Consider the following 15,322-nt stretch of genomic DNA (forward strand, 5'->3'; position numbering starts at 1 on the left):
CAAACATATTGATACAGAGTTGAGGAAACGCAGGCGAGGTTTTTGTAGGTCGTGTATCAGATGTGGTAGGGACATTTGCTCAGGCCCTGTGGTGCATGACGGCAATCCTTGGACAGTGGTCAGCAGGGCTTCTGGGCCCCTCGCTCTGCTGCCCTGCGAGCCGTGCGGCAACCTGCTTTTCCTCCGGCGCTGGCACTGCATCGGTTGCGGGCAACAGCTACCTGTGCTCCCCGTTCACCAGAAAGCTAGTAGGCACTGACAGCTACAGCTGACACAAACAAAAGGTGCCTGGTGCCAGCCATCACTGTCTGCATCAGGCCACCAGAAGTTCCTAAAAGGTGACTCCTAAAGAAATTTCCCTCCAAAATTCCCTGAAGAAGCAACCCGGTTAACTGCTGCACCAATTGCTCTGCCTCTGTCAGTTGCCTCGCTTGCTGCACTGTTATAGCAAGGTCAGAAAGCTATAATACACTTAATGGAGCTGCATTATGTATGAGACTCACCTGCTTTCAATTTTAGTTTAAAAGATATTATTTTGTAATTACTGTTTCTTACGCTGTTACTTACAATATATAACTATGGGTAAGAAATTCTTCTTTATGCTCCACTGAAATACAATTTTCATTTTTCAAACTGTTTCCTCCCCTTGTAGAGAAAGATAAAGGAGGAGAACAAAATTAGGAGGTAGATAATTTATGAAGTGGCATATATCTAGATATTAATGTTAAAAAGGTTAGAAACTGCTGTCCTAAACCCCTGCTATGTGAGCTACTATTATGTGGTAATAGTTAGAAGTTAATTATGCTCTTTCCCTGTGATCATTCTCAATGGTGATATTTACTAAGCTTAAAAATGTTGACTGGAGGACGCTCCTGTGTCATCAGTCTTGAAAAAACTTGCCAGAATTATCCTGTGAATGACTGAGTCACTTAAAAGTATGATGCTTATTCTCATTTAACTCAATGAATAGGAACTTAGGTGGAAAGAGCATTTCTCACCTTGTTATCACAGAATAAAGTGTATTCAGGCTTTCTTCACTGAAAGGAAAAATATTTATCTCGGAGAAAAAATTATAACGTAGAGGGAAAATAAAACTTTTTTTGTTAGGCATCTATATTTAGGTATGTAAACATTGGAGATTAAGGTGACTTCAGGACGTGTTGGTGTCGTGTGCATTTCAGTGAAATGACTCTACCTGGAACTTTTTCTGCTTTCATTCCTTTACATGCAGATTATCATTGCAGCACCTGTAATTAAGTCCATGGACAAGTATACTTCCAACAAGGCAATTACTGAAAGGTGATGTTCTTCACTTAAGTCTTTATTCTTACTGGGGCATTATCTTATTGGATACTTGAAGTTGGAGGGAACACAGTAACAAAGGAGTTTGGTTAGCTGTTCACACAGTTAAAAGTACAAAAAGACTAATTAATGCAGATTTTGGGAGCAAGTCCCAAGTGTTTAGTCATGCAAGGCCCAGGAACCTTCTCATCTAGAGTTGTCTTTACTATTAGAATATGATGAGAATTTGAGACAGATAAATAAAAGGTGACAGTTTTTATTTCACAGTTCTGATTTTAATGGATTTGTCTGCCACAGGAGTGTTCAGACACTCCTCTTCTTTCATGTTAAAGTCCAGTCAAAGCAATTCTTTGTGTTAGTGGTTTTATTTCAGCACTCAAGTTTGCTGATGTAAAGACTTCCTGGAGAAGTGTATTGAAAGAGACTGTGCTGCTGCACTTCACATCATTCTGGTAGCTTAATTTCTAAAATGACACTGTTCTTTGTTGTCCTTTCTTGGTAGGTGAGGAAAATGTTAATAATAAAAATGCGTAGTCATACTTTTGTGAGTTCTAAATGCATTTATTTACCTCTGTGAAACATCTAGATATTCTGTGCATAAGTAGTACATGGTTGAGTGAAAAGATTAGCTTGATAGACATCAGCAAGTAAAATTTGGATGCATAGTAACTGGTAAGCAAAATAATATGGAGTGTATCACTGGGATATTACGAGCAGGAGTACTTGTTTCAGACATCGCAAGTTTTAGATGTGAGCAGGGAAGATAACCAAGTGATTCTCAGGAAAAGAACCTGAGTTGTTGTTCAGCTTAGAGAGGTGAATAGGAGAGCAGGATACACGTAACCAAAAAAAATTAGGTGATGGTACTTGCTTTCAGTTGCAGAATGGTAGACTAGGTAGTGGCCAAGTACTATGCTACTGACTTGTCCTGTTTCTCTTAATGTTTGGAAACTGGAGGCCTGATGTTCATAGTACTGGGAGCCCTAGCACGCAATTAGGTTTGTAAGACTAGAACAAAATATAATTACTTTGAGTCCTTAAACATAAATTTTATTACTGTACCATGTCAAGGAATGCATTGTAAGGGCCCCCTGTTCTCCCCTCATCTGAGGAACTTTTTTGAGATTTCCTATAGGTAGCCTGCTTACACCTATGTTTATGGATTTAATTCAGAGTTTTCATGTTTGTAAGCTGCAATGAAACAGGTGTATTGACAAAGTATTGCCAACAACAGAGCAATGTGCTGTCTTTTTAGCTCAGTGTTAAAAATCACCTGATTATCAAATGACTGGATAAGAATGAAATAGAAATGTTTAACGCCTTATTTTCTAGTATGTACAACAAAAAGGACTAAAAAATGGACTTTAGAATACCTAAAGTACTCAAATAATCTTTATACTGCTACTTAATATTCTGATTATTTTAGCAGCTATACTTAGAAATGCTGGTTTTGTTTGATCGAGCCAAATGGTAATTTCTGTAAAAAGCATGCTATGAAATAGCTCACTTGTAATATATTTTCTGTGCTTTTTCAAAACTTACTGATTTTTTCAAACTACTGTTGGCATAGGATTTCCAGTGTGATTCCTGTTAGCTATTTAAGAGCTACCCTAAGAAACAGTTTTTGCTATGTGTTTGAAAAATGTTGTATTGAGTATTGGAATGCAGAGATTGTATAATAATTTATGATTTCAAAAATCGAGGTGGTTATAGGTACAGTTTGCTCAGTGCCCTCACAAACTTAAGTAATAGTATAAAATCCTATCAGTCTTGCTTCTGTAGAACAAGATGTAGTAGTACTAGAGTCTAGTACAGATGAACCAAGTATCAAAGTCTTATAATCAGGATATAAAGAAACAGTTGTGTGTGGAATGAAAGATTGTATTTTTACACAGAATTTGGAAACAATTTTTTAATCTGTTTAATCTGAACTGTCATGCACAAAACTATAATCCTTAAACTGATATTCATCCCAAGTCAGTATAAAATATTGCAGTCATGCATTTTTTTTTCTCTTTGAACAGAAAGTTTTGTGAAACGTCAGTTCTGAAATGAAACATTTGCTTCGGTTTGGTGACAGAATCTGGTGGAATTGCCTCTTTTCGGCACTTATCAAACTGATGCCAGAGAATCCTTGCATTTGAATATTCTTCAGATACTATTATTTCAGCATGTGCAGTCATGACTGAGTCCAGGCTCTACCTCAATTTTAGGTAGTGCCAATACTTACTTGCTGTTTAGAATCTGCTTAGAAGTGCTGGAATACAGACATGTAGTGCTGTCATCTCTGCTCCATGAGCTGTGTCTCCTTGGGCCTTAATGTTGTCTCCACAGAATTGCACTGTACCATTGTAATCCTGCTATCTAGAGAATGACTGCTCATCTTCCGGAGCTGGATGAATTGCATAGCTTTTCTGCTGGCAAAAGTAAATTATATGATGGGGTCCTTTTCTTGTCACCTGATCGGAATTTGTTGCCCTGCAAGGAGTGGCTTGTGCAGATTAATTGTACTAGCAGGCAGCTTTGTAGGGTGAGCATTCCTGATTGAGAGTGTTTACATCTGTGTAAAAAGCTATCTGCACTAATCTATTTTTGTGTTTTCAGGGTGGTGGTGTCAGCTTTTCCTGTCCTAACCCAACACAGAAGTGAAAATAACAGAAGTTGAAGGGTGCTTAATTGAAATAAAAGTGGTGACTGCTAAACATACATGTACAAAGTAGATAGTCTAATACAGAATAACAAATATTATTGCTGGATTTGCCTTTATTTATTTAAACCAGACTCTTAGTCTTTTTTTTTGGTACAACTTGGATAGATTGTATTTCTTGCCCAGCATTAAACAGCTTTCAGGAATATATTCTGAGGTTTATCCTGAAGTGAGGAACTTGGAGGGTTGCAATTTATTCTGGCCTGTGTACCCCTTCCCTTTTCTGTCCATGGAACGTAAAGCAACTGCATTATAATGCCCTCTGTCATTCATAAGTATTCTTTCAATATCATAATCATGAAATGTGTGCATGCAGAAGTATTTGAACTGAGGTGTATTTCCAACTAAAAACAACACACTTGTAAAATAGGAGAAAATGAGATTTTGAGTTGCAACTTAATTTGCATGTATCATGTAATGATGAGTTTATCTTGTCAGATGAAGTCAAAACAGATGCATTTTTAAAAAAATGTCAGATTATCCTGAGTCTATTTAAAATAGCCATTACATGTTGCCAAGTTGTAAAATGGCAACTGATTGCCTTCTCTGTTTCCATTTTTGCCAGGCCAGTCCTGTCTCACTTATGCCAAACGTAAGACTTGGATCTGCTTTGAAGTGGCTTTTAGTAATCCACCTTATGTGGGTAAAGACTGTTAAACATTTGTGGGGTTGTGATGTATTTGTGATTTTTGAATTATTTTGAATATTTTCACTGCTATGGATTCTGATGCAGTAAACAGTGAGTTATTACACCGCTGACTGAATCTTGTCTGGTATGAGAAAGGGAAGGGCTATGAAGGGTTTAGAGCATAATGTAGAAGTGTACTGTGTGCCTTGCACAGTGTAACTGACAGTAATATATTGAAGTTACTTGTGGATAGAAGCGTCTTTGTAGTTGGTATGGTACCTATGAAACACAAGCCAGTGTTGCTGTTGATTTACTAAAAAGAGTGTTATTGTGGTGGTTGATTTACTAAAAAAAGTTTTATTGTGCTAGGTTTCTTCCCTAGAGAGTTTTATGTAAAGTGCTTATAGTAATTTATTGAAAGTGACACAATTATAGTCAAGTTCTGCAAAACTTGGAATGTTTAGCACTTAACCTGGCCTTTAAGGTTTATACATCATTTGAGACTTGTAAAATGAATCTCATTAATAATATTGACACTTTTTTTTGAGCTTAATCTCAGATGTCTAAAACACTGTAGCAGTAGTAGACTGCATGTTGGAAGGTCTGTGACTAGATGTTGTCACCAGAGCAGAGAGCATCACTGGGAGCCTCCTGTGTCTTGTCTGCAATGAACTGGACCCGTTCCTGTGGGTGCTGCACTTCTTTCTCTGCGAGGTTTTGGTCAGGGTACTTGTTTGGCTTGTGGTGGTCAAAAATATGCACTGCTTTGACAGTTGCTCCTCCTTGGTTCTGTGGCCATTGTTACCTTGTAGCATGGAATCCGTGGGTGCAGCTTAGCCTGCTGGGTTGCCCCCCAGCCAGCGCTCAAGCTCTGCACTCAGCTTCTGTGCGTTCACTTTTTTGAGCTCTGCCCCACTTTGAAGGAGACAAGTTAGATTTTAAATTTTACTTCATAAAATTAAACCAAATTTCAGATCTGTGATGAATTCTAATTTGCTGGAGTGTAGAAGTTAAACTGAAAGTTCGAGGTAAGTCTTGATCTTCAGATTTTTTTCAAGACTCACTTTATAGTATCACGCATCCCAACTAACATTGACAGGATACTGTTATATCATGATAATAGCCCATGAAGGGTATTATTTTTTAATAACTGTTTATAGGTTTTTCTGTGTTAGTACACATTTCAGCAAAGGCTTTGAGCATGGAATTGGTAGGAAATCTAGTTCACAGACATTTGATCTTGTTAAATGTGAAAATGATTTGATTGATGTTTCCTTTAGTAAACTTTTACCTCATTTTAGTGTTCTTATTTTTGTTAAACATTAGTAATTAGTTTCCGTTGTTTCTACTTATTCAATTTTTCTTTTACAAATACGAGCGTTTAAAAAGCAGTCATGAAAGATCATAAGTATTGGCTGGAAAATACACTAAAATAGAACAAATGTCTAATTTATACTTGAGTTTAAAAAGAATATGGATCTGCTGTAACTGGTATGGATCTTTTTAGTCACAGAACGTATTAGGTCTACAGTATAATTATTGCTGATCCCGACTAATGACTGTTTCGGGGATTATCTCTTTTGGAGTCAGCCATCTGCTGTGGTCTGAGTAATTAACTAAACATAATTAAAGGTTGACTTAGTTTGAAAGCAGAAGTATGTATGTCTCTAGGAAAAGAATATGATTTCTTCAGTTCAAAATCATTCAGAAATGCCAATGTTCCAGTTTTCTATTAATGACTTTAAATAAGCAGCTGAATTAAAGGTTGAAAATGCAACCCCCTCAACCACCACCCACAAACTGAAACAAAAAGAGCTGGGGAGAAGCCTTACAAGGGTAGTTTATTACTGTTCTCTCAGTTCTTACTTGATGCTGTATTACCAATTCAAGCAGATGGCTTGCCTTGTTTAAAAGCTTGGAAGTATAGCTAAATTTACATTTCTATATTAAAAGAAGTATTGATATACCAAGAATATCTTCCCATTTATGACAACAATACAGATTGCTTCTAAGTGGTTCTTAACTGTGCTTATTTATAACATATAGTAGATGGTAAAGACTTACTGTAATGCTCTATTATTATACACAACTTGACAGCAATTTTTTTAGAAATTGGAGAGTTATATATGTTTCTGTCAGGAAACACAAGTAAAATAAAAAGTTTCAATCCTGAGTTTTGAATGCAATGTGTTAAAACTTGGAAATACTTTCCCTTTTATAAGTGATTACTGTAATAATACCATTATGATGTCTTACTGATTTCCTTTATGCCATCCATATATAGAGTAAATTCACTGTGGCCATACTTACAACAATGAATACCAAAATACAGAACCATAGTTTTTTGTACAAGGACTGCTTGTTGGCCTCACCTAAATTCAGTCATTCATAGTGTCTAAAAACTGTACTTTGTTATATTCATTTATGTCTATTTATTAATCTGTATATACACTGAAGATAGTAATTTATTTTTTTTTGTAGTATGAAATAATGCATGTGGACATAATGATGTTTAAAGTCTACGGTATACAAAATATTTAACAGTGCCCTGTTTCCACTAAGTAGCAGTTTAGCTGAACTATAGTCACAGATTATTAAAAATCAGTGAGTTATTCTTTAACTCTAGATACAAAATGTTTAATTGGAGAAAAGTATGTATTTAGGAACCCTGAATTAAAAATTAAAATGTTTAATAATCTTTTGCCTTGGTAAGTTCTCTGAAGGAAATAGTTTTCGTGATTTCTACTGTTGTTCTCAGTATAGTAGTAGATACTTTTTTTGTACTGTATCAGTGTAAGTAGTTGATTTCTCTGTATTTGCAGAAAACCCCCCAGTTTTCTTCTGTATTCATGAAGATTACGTGTGATAAATTGGGCTGTAAAGAATAAAAGCAGTGAAGTCTTTTGGTGCTGTTTGCAGAATTGTTTGCAGTTTGTGTAAAGGGTAGATTCTATAAGATATACTATAGTTCCCTAGTTAGCAGAATTTTCACTTCAGGTAAGCAGTATCTCGTGTTCTGTTAGCTAGCAAAATCTGTATAGACTTTATCCGGTATGTAGAAATTGGCACATATAAAAGTTACTAGTGGTAAGGAATAAATGATTTAGTTAAAATGGTAAAAGATACACAGTGTGTCTTCCAGGTATTTTGTGTGTTTCTCTGTGACTCTTGCTTTTGTGTTTCCTTTGGCTTTTTAAGGTTCATTTTTACTGACTGAGAGAAGAGAAGAATACTGTGTCTTTCTGGAGAAGCAGTTAACAGCTTTTATGCTGGCTTTCCAAATGACTATTTGCGAAGTTGCTGTTTAGCATAACTTTGGATCAGAAGTGCTGTTTAACACATCAGTTGTCTAAACTGATTAGGATAGCATTTGGAAAAGTGTCTCTTGTGTACTTGGCATTCTGTTGTACAATGGTTGGGGTGAGATTTTACAGCCTGGTACCTGTGATGGGGCTGGGAAAGGTGTTGCCTCTGTAGCTGAAGGAGGCTGCAGGATGGGAATTGGTTTCTCAGAAGTTTCCCTGGCAGGAGTTAACTGTGCTTAATCTCCTTGCTTTTGTAATAATAAAGGCACTCTGAAAAGACTTTTTTCCCCCACCTTATTTATACTTTGATCCTGACATACTGTCAACTGAAGCTCTGGCAGGTTGAGTCAGATAGTGTTTTGACTCTGCTACCACTGTGCTTGGACAGCATTTGCTTGGTTGCAATTTGTAAGAATTTGAGGAACTACTTCTCAACAAGTATTATTTTTAATAATAATTTTACTCTTGTGTGTTTTTGTACAACATGTGTGCTTGTTCAGTGAAATACATCTGGTAACTTTTGGTTTAGGCAATAGTGGTACAAATAAAAATGTCTTATTTCACATGGAAAGCTCACCAGGGAAAAAAAAAAAGCTAGCAGCTTACAGGAGTTGTGATACGCTATCTCATCATAATTGCTGGGTCTTTCCCTAAATTAAGAGACTAGATGCAGACTTGCTGGCATGCGTTACAGGTTGTGTAAAGCTGGGGTGTGTCAGGGAGCCCAAGAGCAGGGCAGCTGTGCCAGCAGGGACAAGCTAGCAATAGGGGAGCTGCAGGCAGCGCTGGTCCCGGCTCCGGCACAGGCCCACAGGCTCCGAGCCTGAGGTGTCACACGGGCCAGGCCAGCTGAAAGGGGCCCGTTGGGCCCAGGGGACCCCTGGCAGTGCGGGCAGGCGCGGCGGCAGGCAGCACTGGTGCAGGCCTGGCAGGCAGCTGTAATGAGACATGGACACAGCCCAGGCTGCAGAGCTGTGGCCTGCCTCAGGCGAGGGCTGGAGGTGCTGGCCTGAGCCAGTATGGACCTTCTGAGCAGAGGGTGTGGGTGGTGGTCCCAGGTGAAGCTGTTGTCATAGTTGAAATGTGATGTAGCTCTCAACAGCGCTGCTCTGTTCCCTGACTGTGGCAGTTGTGCTGGATTCCCCTGAGCGCCGTTCATGTGACATACCCCTTGTGTGAAGGTCTTGTAGCACCTAATCAAGAATTGAGTGCAGATCCCGAGGCGTGGTCAGCACAGGCACTCCTGTAGTTCCCTTGTGATTTCATTTCCTGCCATAGAAGAAAAACATGTATCTTCTCTCTTACAGATATGGAGTCTGGGGAGTGGTTAACGTCATCATCCGTCTCTTCTACTGCAACTGCCTCGACTCCAGCATCTTCTACACCATCTGTAGCTTCAGCAGTATCGAAGGGTGGCCTTTCCACTGGAGCTGCATCACTGAGTTCTGCAATCAACACATGCGGTAAAAATGACTCAGTTAATACATTGCAATGTGATTTTAGTGTTTGTCAACAATTCTAATTATTATTACAAGTCGAATATAATAAGATCGCACAGATGCATCAAAAACAAATGTTTGGATTCCTTTTGCTAAGTGACATGTGAATACATTTTACATAAGTACTTGTTTATTGAAGGAATGAAATTAACTTAAAATTGCTTATTTCAAATATTAAAGAACTTTTCAGTTTGCAAAGCTGCCTTGGAAATGAGGATCAAATTAAGTATTGATCTAACAAACTCTGTGCCATGTTCAGGCTAATATCTAATAATCCACTTCTGAATATACATCATGTTCTCAGCATTCAGGCCCAACCCTGACTGTATTTTTGTATCTGGAGGAATAGTTTTGTCTAATGGAACTTGAGATCAAAAAGGTGAATTTCAAAATGTCATAGTCTTAGATATTCTTGACTTGAGTGTGAAACACCTTGCCTTGAGTCAGAAAATTACATGGAAGATTTCTCCATGCAAGAATCTCATTTTTGTCAATGAAACTCATTTCAACTGAATGATGCGTATGTCACCAACAGAACAAGAAATGGTATCTCACTCTTCCCTGCTGTTTCTTCACTGTGGAGAACAGATGATACATACTCTTTTTGTTAGCCTGAGTACTGCTGATTTTTATGACATATGCAGGAAATGGGAAGATTTTCAGCTTAAATTCATGGTAATCTGCTACTTTCGGAACAAACTTGGTTCTTGCAATGAAGTGAGCAAGTGTGTGTTCTCCAAACTGAAAAATTTTTCTGCCCTGGATACTATAGAACCAGTAGATTCTAAGTGCTCTACTACAGCCTGTGTTTTTTCATTTGCAGCTTGCTTGGGAAGAAAAATAGAAACCAGAATGTTTGCATACCTAGAATTAGGTTTCAGCTATTTTTTTTAATTACTTTAAAATCAGCCAGAAAAGTTCTTAACTAAAACTGATCCAGAACAAGTAACTATGTTTTATTTTTCAGTACCCCACTACAAACTCAACTGCAGGAGACTTTTGTGTCTGTTCGTTAGCCCATGCCATTTGAAATGGTTCTCTGTGGTGGTTCCCAGAATCTAGTAGGAGTTCATTTACGTATGGCTATAAATGTACGGTCCCCAAATGAGGGTTAATATGACTCCATTTACCTCTCCCTGCTGCCTTTGCTTTGTAGCTATTACAGCATGTAATTTTTTGTCTCCTGTAACATTATGTTTGTATATTGAAGGATATGTATTTGGTCTATCAATATACAGTGAGACAAAAGTAGATGAATGATGTCATAAGGATAGTAAACTGTCATTTTCTTTCTTCATTAGGAAATCCAGTAGTCCTTTTCTTAAGTAGCCTTAAAAGTTTTATACTCAACTTTTATTTAAAAAAAAAAAAAAATTCATTGCTGTCTGATAGCTAATTAAGACTGATAGTAATTCTGAGTATTCATGGCTTGTTCCTTTTGGTTTTTTTTAAGGTCAGAGCCGTTGTCTGGCTGCATCTGATTTTTAAGAATGTATATATTTTCTCAAGGACACTTCATATACCTAAACACAAGCTGGAATGATGTTTACTATTGATACCCTCCCAGCAGTTATCAGTTTCTCTGCATGACACAGTACACTATGGTTACTGTTGCATCTGCTCTGAAAAGGTATACTGTCCCAGAGAAACCTCACAGAAGTGTTTATGCTGTCAACCAGCCAAAGACTGTTTTCCCATGAATGACCTGTGGCTGGAATGGCAACTTCATTGAGTCAAAACTTTCTTGAATTTACAAGATATTCAGTAGTCAGGATAGACTAGTGTCGTAAACTGAGATGTTATTCACTTCTGTGATAATTTAAAAAGTAAAAAAAACCACAAACCAAAAAACACAAAACCAAAAAAAACCCAAAACAAAAAAAAAAAAAGACAATATCTGCCAGTGTCAGTCTTTACATTTAGAAATGCATTTCTCTAGCATCTAATAAAATAATTGTTTAAGAATGAACAGTTATTCTTGTTCTAAGAGAACCTGCTAGAAGAAGGTAAAGTCATCTTAATCTACGTTAGATCAGAGAGGTTCTTTTTATTCCAGTTCATCTATTTATTTTCTTTGTAGCAATCAATAGTCTATTAAGTAGTCTCCACAATACACTTGATTGGATGCCCTGTCAGGTCCCCACGATGCATGGTGAGTTAGGACTGAGAATCTTTATGCTTTGGCAGGTAGATTTCACTACATATAAATTATTTTGGCATATTCCCAAGTCAAATGGGCAAAGCACCTGTGTTGAAACTATTATGGAATATATATACTGTTAGTTTAATTGGCTAATATGACATTAGTTCCTAAATAATTGAAGCATTCCAGTCAAGTAAACAGATACTTCACTTAATTCCTCCTTATTCACCTATTCCTGAAAATAAGAAGGTGTATTGGAAAAGAAAATTGGCTCTGGAAAGAGGTTTAAATTCATCCTCATGAGAATGGTAGCAACTTTGGAAGAATATAAATCAACAACCTTTTCCTTGCATGAGTAAATGATACCGTAATTCATTGTTTTGTCTTTGTGAGGGGCAGTAATGCCAGTATGTGAAACTGTTCAAAGTTGAACAACAGAGTCGTACAGTTCTGATATTGTCAGACATAAGGGTCCTTTATTTTTAATTTTCAAAAGAAGGAAGTTCATTAACATTTTATAAAATGGAAAAAACCCCAATCAAAACCAGAAAGCAACCTTCTTTTCCAAACCAGGAACTGCTTCTATCAAAGCAAAATTCTTCATTCTTTTTGGAGTCTGCTATTTCTCCTTAAATGAGACCCAGAAGAATTTTAAAGTTGTGGGCATAAATGTACAAAATCACAGGATTATTTTAATTAGAAAAGTTTGTAATTTTCCACTTGATTTTCTGATTTATAGTTAAAAAATTGTTTTGTTTTTTTTTTAACTCCAACTATTTTTTGTGTCTCAGTCTTTTATATAAAAATGATATTGTTGCACCTGAAATAAATGCTGAGAAAGATCAGATTTAGTGCCTAAAATGTAAAACTGTATAAACAATTTTTTTTTGTGGTGTTTTGTATCATCCTTGGGTTTGTCAGAATTTTCATCCAAGGCTTGTAGGTATTTATTGACTTCTAGAGATTTTTAAAGATTGTGACTGCTAAGTGACAATAGCAAAATTGAAGTGGTTATGTAGAAACAAAGTGGTGATTAGCAGTTTGTGGACTGTACAACGGTTTTTTATGTTGAGGGAGAGAATGTGATGGTAATAGTTAAAGCGATGCAGATGCTTAGGCGAAGTACAAGGATGTGAAGAATAGTAAAGTACAGTTGCCAGCTTTGATACTAACAGACTACCCATAGTGTTACACAGTCTACATCACAGGTTCTCAGATTTTGGAAATGAATGTTAATGGTCAGTACATCTTAATTTTAGTGTGTTATATATGTATCGTTAAGAAGCAGTCTCTAATTTCATTATTATCAATAATTCTTGAAACATACCAGTTTCATTCAAACTTCCTGCTTTATATTATTACCTTTAAAGGCCAGAAACTGATTTCTTTCTCACTGTTCAGTCTGGACAGTGCAGTGGGGTCCAGGCACTGGCTAAACTCTGTTTTTTAGGGATAGGACTGTGACAAGAATGTGCCATGTGTAAAAAGTAAAAAAAAAAAAACCAAAACCCAAACAAACCACAAACAAAACCAACCTATTTTTTCAAGGTTATTGAAGAACATAAAAATAAGGAGGAGAATAATTGAATAGGTATAATTCAAGTACTTCAGTGTTTCCAAATTCTGTCGTATCTAATATTTGCTATAGGGACTACACAGATGAGTGAACAATTTTGAGTATTGTTTGGACGTGGAATTTTACCTTTGTATGTAAGAAATGGACTTAGTAGAAACAACCTTGAAAGAAAAACAGTTTCAGTGTATTGGTTTTTGGATCTTAGAGATTAAAAGAAACCATTGTATTCAAGTACCAAAATAATTCCATTTAAAAACACATCAAGGACCTAGTAGTTGTTATATTAAATAAAGCAAGTCTCATCGAGATTTGCCATGTGATTGCTAAGCTTTAAAACATGGCTTAGTAGGTCAGTGCACTGTTCCTTGTATTCTTACTTCTCAAAGTTAATCTGCAGTGTTTGTGCCTAAATTATGTATCAGCTTTCTTAGTAGAGTGCAGTTTTGTCAATCCCTTTTGAAAATTTCATTTTTTTAAAAAAATTAGTCCAAAACTAACTTCTTTTAACCTGTAACTTATGAGGGAAAGCTAAAGATGGAGTCCTTGCAACTGCATTCATGTTTGTTACCTGTGTACTTGCTTCTGTGAGAGCATATTCAGAATTCATTAAAATACTGGTTTTTTTGGGGGATGGTGGTGGTGATGTTGAAGTGCTTTAATGAGATAGCCAGTGCTTTTTCTTCATTTAAATTAACATATTTTTTATGTTCTCTCTATTCGTATGAGGGTTTCTGGTTTTTAAACCAATGATAGGGGTGGATGTTTGTTTCTTCCGTACATATAAACGGTTTCCAGCCTTTTCCAATCTTTCCAGCTTCTTACAATAAGGAACATTCACCAGTACTATGAAGTCGTGCGTGCAAGTAGTTCGGAATCATGCATACAAGGAGTCTGGAAGAATTGCTGGTGTTGGGAGGCATTGAAGGCAAACTTTGCAAGCACTGTAATGATTAAAGAGCACAAAGGAAGAAAACACAGAAATTTCTGTCACCCTAAACAGTTCTCTAGATTTGATGTGTAAATTGGAATGTCCTTAGCATTGTTAGAAATACCATGTCATTTTTGTATTTCTGCTGGTTGGTGCATTGATGCTTTGTATTTTAAGGCATTATTTATTCCTTTTTAGCTCTTTTGAAAACCATATATTGCACCATGAAGTTCATTAATATTAACAAAGGCATTCATAGTTATCATTCCTTGTTACTAAGAGACCAGGATTGTTGGAATGGATGTTGCCCTTTGGAGTAATGCTTTCAATCATTTTATCTATGTAGTGGTTAGTAGAATTTCAAAAGCTGTGCCCCAAAATATTTAACCTATTTAAAGTAAGTCAAGAATGTTAAGGAGAGCAGTTTAACATGAAATTTTGCTATGCAGAGCATGTCTAGGGTTAGTTAGTAACTGGAAGAGCAAACACTAAAAGAAGAAATTTAAGGAAATATTAGAATTAATTGCTAGACAAACTATTAAATGTTTTCATCCAATAAAGAAGAGGAGAAATGTCATTACAGTTCAGTTTATTGTTACAAGACTTTGCTTCCGTTTTTCCTTTATGTTGTGTTTCTTCTGAGTGTCTTTTAAATGCATATTTTTAAATTTATTATTTATCTGGAAACATTAGATAATGGCTTAGGTAGCACACAATGTATTTTTTACATAATAATGCGTACTAAAGTCACCTACTTTTTTGATGCAGACATTTGATAATACTCTAAAGATAGGTCAAATTAAAACATCTTTTGAGCTTAAGTTTATCATAGAATAACATCATGGTTTGGGCTGGAAGGGACACCCCCCCCCCCCGCCCAGGCTGCTCCCAGCCCCATCCAGCCTGGCCTGGAGCACTGCCAGGGATGGGGCACCCACAGCTGCTCTGGGCAGCCTGGCCCACCGCCTCGCCGCCCTCACGGGGAGAGGTTCTTCCTGATCTCTGACCTGCATCTGCCCTCTCTGCGCTCAAAGCCACCCCCGTGCCCTGTCACACGTGCCCCTGTAAGAAGCCCCCCCCCAGCTTTCCTGCCGGCCCCTTCAGGCGCTGGGAGCTGCTCTAAGGCCCCCCCGGAGCCTGCTCTTCTCCAGGCTGAACAGCCCCAGCTCTCCCAGCCCGGCTTCCCAGGAGAGGGGCTCCAGCCCCTGCCCATCTCCGTGGCCCCCGCTGGGCT

At 37.3% G+C, this 15,322-nt stretch overlaps 1 protein-coding gene across 19 annotated transcripts in view; it reads left to right on the plus strand.

The window, feature by feature from the left end:
• Nucleotides 1-15,322, plus strand: part of BAZ2B (bromodomain adjacent to zinc finger domain 2B) — a 156,313-nt gene that overhangs the window by 63,965 nt on the left and 77,026 nt on the right. For 17 of the 19 annotated variants that reach the window (XM_037396322.1, XM_037396306.1, XM_037396304.1 and 14 more), the window contains exon 3: nt 9,250-9,405. In XM_037396322.1, the coding sequence (XP_037252219.1) occupies nt 9,252-9,405 (154 nt within the window). In that variant the 5' untranslated portion in view covers nt 9,250-9,251. Of the gene's footprint in view, nt 1-4,574; nt 4,635-9,249; nt 9,406-15,322 lie in introns of all 19 variants that reach the window. The other 2 variants (XM_037396324.1, XM_037396318.1) reach the window with 1 other exon arrangement.

The sequence above is a fragment of the Falco rusticolus genome, chromosome 8 (genome assembly GCF_015220075.1).
Source record: "Falco rusticolus isolate bFalRus1 chromosome 8, bFalRus1.pri, whole genome shotgun sequence".
In the NCBI taxonomy this organism is placed as follows: Eukaryota; Metazoa; Chordata; class Aves; order Falconiformes; family Falconidae; genus Falco; species Falco rusticolus.